This window comes from Trachypithecus francoisi, unplaced genomic scaffold (assembly GCF_009764315.1).
Source record: "Trachypithecus francoisi isolate TF-2019V2 unplaced genomic scaffold, Tfra_2.0 Lachesis_group5, whole genome shotgun sequence".
In the NCBI taxonomy this organism is placed as follows: Eukaryota; Metazoa; Chordata; class Mammalia; order Primates; family Cercopithecidae; genus Trachypithecus; species Trachypithecus francoisi.
Window position 1 is genome coordinate 95,954,765 of NW_022681470.1, and position 11,159 is coordinate 95,965,923.

Genomic DNA, 11,159 nt, shown 5'->3' on the forward strand with positions numbered 1-11,159 from the left:
TTCATTGAGGTGTATGGGCCACATCACCCTGAGAGGTCTGCCACCGTCTCTCCTGGGTATGACGTTTGTTCTCCTGCTCAGATTGTTTCAAAGGGCTTAGTAATGGGGGAGTGGTCAGGACATTGATTCCCAGGCTGTCACAATGGCAGGTCTACTCAGAAGTTCAACTCCTGGTATCTAGGATGATGGGGCTGGGATGCCATCTGGTCCATGCCTCCGTCTTTATGCAGGGCAACACCCAAGCTCTCAACTGACCTAACTAGGATGTAGGTGATGAGTCAGCAACATAGTTGTATTAGGAAGATTGGAACTTGAATCTTGGCTGTGAGATATCATGGCTTAGCTATTAGGTCAAATAAGATATCTTGTCCAGCAAAGCATTGACTTTCTGAAATTTCCTATTTGTCAAGGTTTTTCTCTTTTAGGTAGTCAAAAATTCAGCAACTTATGGGAGGTGAGTGAATACTATTGAGATCTAACCAGAAATAATTCAAATGGAATAATTTTTGTGTGTGTGTTCTATAACCAGTAACAAGTTAAGTTAGTAGTCTTTGTTTTGTTCTTTCCATATCTACAACCCTTTAAACAATTACAGTGATGAAAAAATACTATTAAAGTCTGGAAGAAAATTCTATTCTATTTAAATATTTTCTTTTAAAAATATTTTTATTGCGGTTATTGTTATAATTGTTAATATACTGATATACTGCAACTGTGCTGAACTCTCCTAAATTCTTGCAGTGAACACTTTTCTAAAAAAATTTGGTCAAATACATAATCCAAAATTTACTGTCTTAATCATTTTTTTAGTGTACAGTTTAGTAATGTTAAATAGAATCCCATAGTTGTATAACTGATCTCTAGAATTTTTGTCTTCTTGCAACACTGAAACTCTACACCCATTAAACAACAGTTCTCCCTTACTCCCTCTCCCCAGCCCCTGGCAATCAGCATTTTAATTTGTGTTTCTATCAAAAAGACTACTCCTCATATCTCACATAAGTGGAACCATACAGTATTTGTCTTTTTGTGACTTTTTGATTTAGCATATCTTTAGGATTCATTCATATTGTAGCATGTGCATAAATTTCTTACCTTTTTAAGGTCACGTAATATCACATTGTATGTGTATGCCTCCTTTTGCTTCTATAATCATCCAGCGGTGAATGCTTGGTTTGCTTCCACCTTTTAGCTATTATGAATAATAAAGCTATGAACATGGGTGTACAAGTACCCTGTCAAGATTCTACTTTCAATCCTTTTGTATTGCATATACCCAGAAGTGGAATTGCTGGATCATATGTTAATTCTATTAACTTTTTGAGGAATCACCATACTTGTTTTCACAGTAATTATACCATTTTACATGCTCACCAACAGTGCACGAGGGTTCTAATTCCTCTACATCCTCACCAACCCTTGTTATTATCTGTTTTGTTTTGCTTTATTTTTTTATTTTTTTTTTTTTTTTCAGACGGAGTCTGGCTCTGTCTCCCAGGCTGGAGTGCAGTGGCCGGATCTCAGCTCACTGCAAGCTCCACCTCCCGGGTTTACGCCATTCTCCTGCCTCAGCCTCCTAAGTAGCTGGGACTACAGGCGCCCGCCACCTCGCCCGGCTAGTTTTTGTAGTTTTAGTAGAGATGGGGTTTCACCGTGTTAGCCAGGATGGTCTCGATCTCCTGACTTTGTGATCCGCCCGTCTCGGCCTCCCAAAGTGCTGGGATTACAGGCTTGAGCCACCGCGCCCGGCCTGCTTTATTTTTTATAGTAGCCATTCTCTTGGGTTTGAAGTGGTATCTCAATGTGGGTTTTTCTTTAAATAATTTAATATAATTATGAATGGTGTTCAGTATATTTTCATGTATCCTTTGGCCATTTGTAAATTTCTTTTGGGTTAAGTGTCTATTCAAGTCTTTTTTTCCCATTTTTAATAAGGTTGCTTTGTTTACTTGTTGTTTAATTGTGGGGGTTCTTTATATATTTTGGATAGCAACCCATTACCAGATACATGATTTGCTAATATTTGCTCCCGTAACAAAGTTTTCCTTTTCATGGTATTGATTTTGTTCACTGATGCACATACATTTCTAATGTTTATGTAGTCTAATTTTTCTATTTTTACATTTGTTGCCTGTGCTTTTGGTATCATAGCCAAGAAATCATTGTCAAATCCAATGTCATGAAGATTTCCTCCTATGTTTCCTTTTAGGAATTTTTTTTTTTTTTTTTTTTTTTTTTTTTTTGAGGCGGAGTCTCGCTCTGTTGCCCGGACTGGAGTGCAGTGGCCGGATCTCAGCTCACTGCAAGCTCCGCCTCCCGGGTTTATGCCATTCTCCTGCCTCAGCCTCCCGAGCAGCTGGGACTACAGGCGCCCGCCATCTCGCCCGGCTAGATTTTGTATTTTTTTTAGTAGAGACGGGGTTTCACCGTGTTAGCCAGGATGGTCTCGATCTCCTGACCTCGTGATCCGCCCGTCTCGGCCTCCCAAAGTCCTGGGATTACAGGCTTGAGCCACCGCGCCCGGCCTTTTTTTTTTAAATGGAGTCTCACTCTGTCGCGCAGCAGGCTGGAGTGCAGTGGCATGATCTCAGCTCACTGCAACCTCCACCTCCCAGGTTCAAGCGATTCTCCTGCCTCAACCTCCCAAGTAGCTGGGACTATAGGCGTGCACCATCATGCCCAGCTAATTTTTGTATTTTTAGTAGAGACGGGGTTTCACCATGTTGACCAGCCTGGTCTCTGTCTCTTGACCTTGTGATCCACCCGCCTTGGCCTCCCAAAGTGCTGGGATTACAGGCAGGAGCCACCACACCCAGCCTGCAGTTTTAACTCTATGTTTATGTCTTTGATCCTTATTGAGTTAATTTTTGTGTATGGTGTAAGCTGAGGGTCCAGCTTCATGCTTTTGCATGTGCATATCTAAATTTCCCAACACCACCTGTTGAAAAGATTGTCCTTTCTCCATTGAATGGTATTGGCACCCTTGTCAAGAATCATTTTGATCAACTAGGCATGATAGTTTGTGCCTATAGTTGCAGCTACTCAGGCGGCTGAGACAGGAGGGTTGTTTGAGTCCAGGAGTTTGAGTCCTGCCTGGGCAACATAGCAAGATCCTGTTTCTGGACAAAAAAAGAATAATTTGACCATATATATGAGGGTTTATTTATTTTAAGTTTCTCTGCTACTCTTTTCTTCTATTTCATTGACCTATATGTCTATCTCTATGCCAATAAAACACTATTTTCATTATGGTTGCTTTGTTGTAATAAATTGTATTAATTTATTTTTATTTTTTTTTAGAGACAAGGTCTCACTATGTTACTCAGGCTTGTCTAGAACTCCTGGGCTCAAGGGATCCTCTATCCTCTGCCTCCTGAGTGGCTGAGACTATAGGTATACACCACTATGTCTGTCTGTGATAAGTTTTAAAGTCAGGAAGTGTGTGACTCTAACTATATTTTTCTTCTTCAAGATTGGTTTTATTATTTGAGGAATAATTCACAATTAGTCATGGTGTATAATCCTTTTAATGTGCTGTTGAGGATTTTTATCATCCCTCAATATCACCAGAGACACTGTTATGTAGTTTTCTGGCTTTGGCATCAGGATAATGTTGGCCTCAGAGAATGAATTCATAAGTGTCCTCTTTTCTTCAATTTTTTTGGAAGCATTGAGTAAGAATCGTGTTGAGTTCTCTTCAAATGTTTGGTAGAATTAATGAGTGAAGCTGTCTGGTGCTGCACTTTATTCTGTTGGCAGAGTTTTAATTACGAATTCAATCTCTTTGCTAGTTATAGTTCTGTTCAGATTTGTTTCTAGGGATCTATCCATTTCATCTAGGTTATACAATTTAGCATACAATTGTTCATGGTATTCTCCTATAATTTTTTATATCTATGAGCTAGTTGTAATGCCTTCCCTCCCGTTTTTGATTTTAGTTCCTTGATTCTTCTCTTTTTTCTTCATCAAACTAGTGAAAGGTTTGTCAATTTTGGTGGTCTTCTCAAAGAACAAACTTTTGGTTTTGTCGATTTTCACTATTGAATTTTCTATTTTTCATTTCATTTATTATATCTTTTTTATTTCCTCATTCCTTCTACTAGCTTTGATGCAGACTTTTTTGTGTGTGTTTTTTTTTGTTTGTTTGTTTTTGGTTTTTTGGTTTCTTAAGCCTTAAGGTGTAAAACTAGGTTACTGATTTGGGATTTTTTTTCTTTTTTAATGTAAGTTTGTAGGTATAAATTCCTCTCTTAGCATTGCTTTCTCTTCATCTCATAAATTTTTGTATGCTGCGTTTTCATTTTCATTTTCTCAAGATATGTTATAATTTCCTTTGTAATTTTTACTCTGACCCACTGGTTGTATAAGACTATGTTGTTTAATTTCCACATATTTGTGGATTTTCCAGTTTTCCTTTTGCTGCCAAATTCTAATCTTATTCCATTGTAGCTGGAAAAAATACTTTGTATAGTTTCAATGTTTTAACATTTATTAAGATTATTTTTGTGTGGGTTTCCGTATGTGGCCCATCTTGGAGAATGTTGCATGTGTATTTGAGATAAATGTGTACTCACTCTGCTGATCTCAGGTGGAGTGTTCTGCATATGTCTTTTTGGTCCAATTGATGTATAGTGTATTCCACTGTATACTTACTGATATTCTACATGGTGGTTCTATCTATTACTGAAAGTGGAATATGAAGTCTCTTACTATTATTGAAGACTTCTCCATTTCTCCCTTTAATTCTGTCAGTATTTGCTTCATATATGTCGGAGCTCTGATTTGAGGCACATATGTGTTTATAATGATTCTATATTCTTATTAAATTATTTCTTTTATCATTATGTAATGTCCTTATTTGTCTTTCGTAAGAGTCTTTGAGTTAAAGTCTAATTTGTCTAATAAGTCTCTTAGGTTTTTTTCACTTTATTTTCTTTCCATTTTCCTCCTCAAATTCAGTAATTTCAAATAACTTGTCTTCAGTTTGCTGATTCTTTCTTCTGCCTCTTTGACTCTGCTGTTGAACTTCTCTGAATAATTTTTCTATGAAGTTATTGTATTCTTCAGCCCCAGAATTTCTGTGTGAGTCTTTGTAAAAATAATTTCTATCTGTTGATATTTTTATTTGTTAATACATAATTTTCTTAATTTTATTTGTTGTTTTTGTGTGTTGTCCTTTAATTCTTTGAGCATTTAAGACAGTTGTTTTAAAGCTTCTTCAAGGAATTCATTGGCTTGTGTTTCTTTAAAGTCAGTTTCTAGAGATATATTTTGTTTCTGTAAATATTTTGTTTCATGCATTCTCTTTGCATGCCGTGTGTTTTTGTTGTTGTTGTTGAAAATTAGATGTTTGCAAAAACAGCCATGTCTTTCCATCTTTGGGAGCTGGCTCTGTGCAGTGGAAAACCTTCAGGTAGTGTGAAGGCTCAGAGTCCTCTCAAACCTTTCCTGGGGATGCACCTTCCCTGGGGATGCACCTTCCCTTAGCGTGTGTTTGTGCTTGTGTTTGTGTTTGTGTGTGTGCAGACACTTTTGTTTCAGTTCCCTGACTGCTTTTAAATGTCTAAATTTTTCAGAGAGTCTTACTCTTGCTTCTTCTTGGAGCCTTTGGCAATTTTGTTCCTCTACTGCTAATCTCTTATCTTTACGCACTTGCAAGTCTGCAGTCCCCTTGCAGCTGTTTCATGCCACAGTGCAGCCTCTGCTTTCAGCAGCCTTCAATCGAATATCCAGACTATGCCACTGACTCATTGGTGCTCTAAAGTCAGGTAAGACAAATCAGTTCCTCACACAGTCCTCACACAACCCACAATCTTGCATGGAAGTTCCACTCTTTTCCTTCCATCTGTTAAGAAAGGCTGAGAAATTGTGCAGCCTCCTCTGACCACACCACATTATGCATAAGATAGAAAAGGGTAGGGATGAGTAAAAGCACCACAAAATTTCCTACCATTTGTGTATGGTTACTTTCTTTATTAAAGATTTGCTTGGTTGCTGAAGCTTCTTACCTTGTTTTTAAAGTTTTCAGAAAGATGTTTTGGTCTGTATATCATTGTCCAATGTCTCTGAAGTGACCTAGAGCCCAGAGATTCCTTATTTACCATCTTATGTCATCATTTGATGTCATCTCAGCAGTGAACACTCTTAAATATCTATTTATTATTATTATATTTTGTCCCTTTGCCTAATACTAGAAATCCGATAAGTATTGTTAAATGAATAAATTAGTCACCAAATCTTTTGCATGAATTGTTATGCCAGTTAGCATTCTAAATTACAAAGAGTAAGTGATCATTTCCACACAGCTTCAACAGCAATGTTTCGTGAGCTAAAAAGCTCACAAAAAGCTTATGAACCAATAGATGAGTTCTCATCCCTAAAAGATGAGCTACGCTTTTTCTTTATTAATGAGATTAAATTGCTTTTAAAATCTAATTTCAGAAGTTATTGATTTTCTTCATTAATTATTTGAGAATTAAATATGAATTCTGCCAAAACTTTTTTTTTTCAAATTTTTAAATAAGACTTTAATATAGCTTCAGGTTATTTTATCTTGACTTTCTAAACCGAAGCCACTTTGAAAATGTGAGAAGTGTTTACATTTTGCTACTATGCTTAAATTTTGAGAAATCTATAACAAGAACCCTTTTTTGATATATTCTTATGATTTTACCAAGCAGATTTTTCTCTGCTGTACTTAGGTGCTTTTTGTTTTGTCTGCCAAAACTTTTATAGGAACATTTGTTCACTCAATTTTCATGAACTCTATGTTTCTTACCAATATGAGTCAGCTCCCTATCACATATATTGTAATTTTCCCAAGTTAATTTTTTATCCCTCCATGCCTTTAGTGGTACTATCTGATACTTAGAATTTAATTTTAATGTGGTTAACTGTACCACATTTTCACTTATGTATTCTAGATTTTGTGTTATTTTGAAAATCTTCTCAATAAATTAACTACATTTTTGGTGTGTTATTGCAATTGTGGTTATACAGCTATAAATAGCTGACAAAACTCATTTAAATTTACATTTAAATTTATTGAATTTTATTGCATGCAAATTATACAGCACTAAATGTGATTTAATTTTTTTACAATGCAAATTCATTTCACTTATGTGCATGTACATGTGTGTGTGTGAATGCGTGCACATACAATATGGAGGAGGAGTCCGGGGAGATTATTAGTGGAAGGAGTGGGGAACGAGGAACACAAGAGTGAAGAGGTGACAGTGGGAAGGAGGATGAAGTCAGCCTCCTGGCCATGCCTAAGGGACACAGTTACATCGGTGAAAGGAACCAGAAGTTGAAAGAACAATGCTTCTTAAAGCTACTTTGGTCCCTTGGTTTAAAAGGAAAACACAGAAAGAAGAAACAACACAAAACACACAAAAATGCAAGCTTTTTCCTCCTGAACCCTTTCCCCATCCTCTGTCCACCAAGGCCTCAGCAGCCACCAGCAGATACAGGGGAGCAGAACAAGGATGACACAAACAGGAAAATCAAGCAAGCTGGTAGCAAGTTGGGGAGCAGATTCTGGACTTTATTTCTTCAGTTCAGCATGAACTGTGGAGGAACTAGGTGTGTGCTTTAGGGTTCCCAGGGAAGCCATGGATATGCAGAAGAAAGTCTCTGAACGCCATTAAGGAGAAAGATTTTGGGTTTCCTGACACCAGACCAGAGGGATTCTCCAGGCAAGACTTCAAGCTTTTGCTGGAACCTCTCAACTATTCAGGCAGAATCGGAAGGAAGAGGAAGTCAAGGTCCACTTCAGCAGCAGCCTCCAGAATGCTGGCCGCTGCCCCCTCCACAGCAACTGGAGCCCCCCAAGGGCTGGCTGCAGCAGTCAGAGCGCTGGGGTCTGTGGCAGTGGGACCTGCGGCGCCTGTGGTGGCTCAGGCAGCAGCCACCACCCCCAGAGCTGCAGCAGCCCCCAGAGCTGGAGCCACAGCAGCCTCCGGAGCTGACACTGCAGCAGGAAGAGACTGGAGGGCACTTAGGGGGACACTTTGGGGGACACTTAGGAGTGGGGCACTTGGGAGTGCACTTGGGGGTGCACTTGGGAGGGGGCTGGCACTGCTGCTGGCTCTGCTGGCAGGACATCTCCGTGGCGGGTGTTCAGGAGCTGAAGGAGAATCAGACAGCAAGTTAGATGGAGGCAGAGGCCACCCCTGCCTATTCTTGTCCTTTCTGCATTATTTCTGGACCCTTCATTTTGAAAGCCTTATATCAAAATAGGAAAATCACCTCTAACGTTTTTGTCACTCTCAATGTTTACCAAGTGCTTTCATTCATGGATTCTCACTTAAAACCTTATTTGAGATGTTGTCCTACAATATATAATCTCCAAATATGTAAATAAAGTTTCTGCTCATTAAAAGCTCCTAAGTGTGGCAGAGAAGGCCAGGAAATAAATTGGCTCCAGGCCAACATTCATTCTATCACATCACCAAGAATTCTGAAAATGTTCAATGTTGGGACCAGTTTAGAGGTGAAAATCTCCTTAAGGAAAAATCAAAAGGAATTTCTATTGGAAGAACTGATGTATTTCGGTTTGCAGAAATAGAGAAAACTATAACCGCAAAGGACGTTGGAGTCCATTTGTTCCAACAGACTCAATATATAAATAAAGAAACTGAAGCCAAAAGAGGTAACTTCACTGGCCCAGAGTTGTTCACTAGCATGTTGCATTTGTTCCTGGGTCCCCTGGTTGCCATCCTGGGCTCTGCCCTTTAGCACATGCTGCCTCCCCAGGCCTGTCCCCAGGCACTGTCACATGGCTTCTAAACTTCAGTGTGGACTCAGTTTTCCACTACAGATCTTCCTGTTGGCATCTAATAAGATCCACAGGTGTCTCTGATCCTTTCTTCCTCTAAGTAGCAATGTCCTCAGCATATCTTTTCTACAAATAAGTATATCTGTATTTCAAAAATTATATTCCCCCTATGCAACCCACTCCAGCGTAATCTAGTGGCAATGAGTTTATTCTCTAAAACCGGAGAAACACACTGAGCAACTGAAAACAATTTGGTTCCTCTAAATCTGTGTCATACAGCCCTCCAGATCTTACCAGTTCTTCTTAATCTCTCTCACTCCACCCCACCCCTCTACCTCCTCTTTCCAATTTTCTTCCCCTGCCCCATTCCTTGCCAATCACAATTCCAGGCCCCTGAGGCCCTGACTAGACTCTACTCCTGCCCTGGTCTGAGTATCCATCCCCTCCTTCCCTGGCCTGAGCATTCCTCTGCGGAAGCCCCTGCTCCTTTTCCCAGGGCACACTTACCAGGATTACAGGCAGCACAGGGTTCTTCAGCACCACAGGAGGTGAGTGGATGGGATGCTCTGGCCCTGAGCCCTTTTATTCTGCCCTTGGATGCTGCCTCCAGCTGTGAGACAGGGCCTGGGCATGAGAGGACCTACCTCCTGACACCCACATAAGTCTTGTGACGAGTGGTGACTGGCATTTCTGCACACACCTTCCTTTGTCGGCGTTCAGGGGAGCTGCTCTCAGCTAGGAAAGAGCTTGGTGGAAATAGGGGCTTGTGGTGGGTGAAAATGAACATCATGGTTCCTGGAGTCCTCAGTGGCCTATATCTTATGAAGATGGCTCTCTTCACAGTCTTGTAGTCACACTTATGAATTCTGCACAAACAACCCCTTTTTCCTTCCATCCTAGACACTAATTTTCCACCTAGACCTTTGGCTCCAGATAGCTTCGTTAAAAATCCACAAGACTGCATTGTGGGGTTTGTCCGTGCACACATGCGCATATGTGTACTTCATAATAGTTGAGAAAAGAGGCCTTGGAGACCCTGGCCAAGTACTTGATATTTTTGGTCATTGGCTTTCCGATATTTTTAATACAGATAATAAGAGAAATATCTTTTTTGCAGGATTTACAAATTAATTAAGATGGCAAAGGGGAAGTAGCTGAGATAGTATGTGGCATGTGGTTATAATCAGGAAATGGATGGATAGATGGATAGACAGATAGACAGAGACAGACAGACACAAAGAAAAATAGAGGGAAACCTGAGATTTTAATGGACATTGGGAATTTTTAAAGCCACAGGTGACTTTTAAATTACGTGGCTCTTATTAAAACTAAAGGCCATTTTTTTTTCTCCCACATGCCTCAGTGAATTGGGCTTTCTGAAGGTAGATCCAGAGTGGGTATAAGAAAAGAGGACTAAAGAGATGTATATTGCCCTAAATTACAGCATAAAAGAATTTGCAGTTTCCTGAGGAAAATCTGAAGGGATAAGGTAAAATAAAGGGATGAGAAGGGTGAAGAGAAGAGAACAGCCAATGAGGTGGCTTTAAACTGTGACTTGGAGTGGTGTAGCTGGTAGAGACAAGAATAGACATAGTCAATATTTAATTTGAAATTATTGGCTTTGTTGCAATATACATTTCCTGGGTTTGATTTTCCAGTTTCCCATGCTCAAAATTAACCAAATGCAAAATGTAAAAGTGATAAACCAGTATTTGAAAAATAAATGTGGTCAAAATTATATATAATATCAAAGAATTATTGGATGGTTTTAGCAGATTATAAGTTGCAGAAGAACAGATTGGTGAACTTGAAGAAATTGTTCAGACCAACTGAAGAAAGGGAAATATATTGAAAAAATGAACAGGTGATCAGTGACCTGTTGAATAATATCAAACATTCTAGCACCCATGTATTTAGAGTTTCAGGAAGAGAGAATAAATAGAACGGGGGAGGAAATATTTTTTTAAATAATGGTCAAAAACTTTCCAAAAGTGATAAAAATTATTAACCTACAGGGCCAAGAAATTAATAAATCCCAAGCAGGATAAATACATAGTAAGCCAATGAATGGTACTATAGGTCCAGAAAGAGGATACCAATTAGTCTTGGAAGACTGGTGGAAGAGAGAGGGATTCTGAGCGAGGGTGTCTGGGAAAGGTTTGTTAAGGGCGTCTGATAGGATACAGGTTTTAAGGGGTGGTGAGGTTTAGACAGCTTAGAGAGATGGAGATGGTAGGGAGTAGGGAGGTATGTGGAGAAGTGAGTGTTATGACAATATGTACGGGGCAGGTGGTCTTTTGTGGTTGGAATGCTGGGCATGTAACAGAGAACGAGGCACAAAGTGCAGCTAAAAGAAAGACTGGGTTCAGCCTGTGGCAAG

At 39.4% G+C, this 11,159-nt stretch overlaps 1 protein-coding gene across 1 annotated transcript; it reads right to left on the minus strand.

Annotated features, from left to right (window-relative positions):
• Positions 1-7,525: 7,525 nt before the first annotated feature.
• Positions 7,526-9,337, minus strand: LOC117074929 (late cornified envelope protein 1C-like). Its single transcript, XM_033196882.1, has 2 exons — positions 9,287-9,337; positions 7,526-8,128 (listed from the first exon to the last, which is right to left on the minus strand). The coding sequence occupies exon 2, from the start codon at positions 8,104-8,106 to the stop codon at positions 7,774-7,776; it is 333 nt and encodes a 110-aa protein (XP_033052773.1). The 5' UTR covers positions 8,107-8,128; positions 9,287-9,337; the 3' UTR covers positions 7,526-7,773.
• Positions 9,338-11,159: the final 1,822 nt, after the last annotated feature.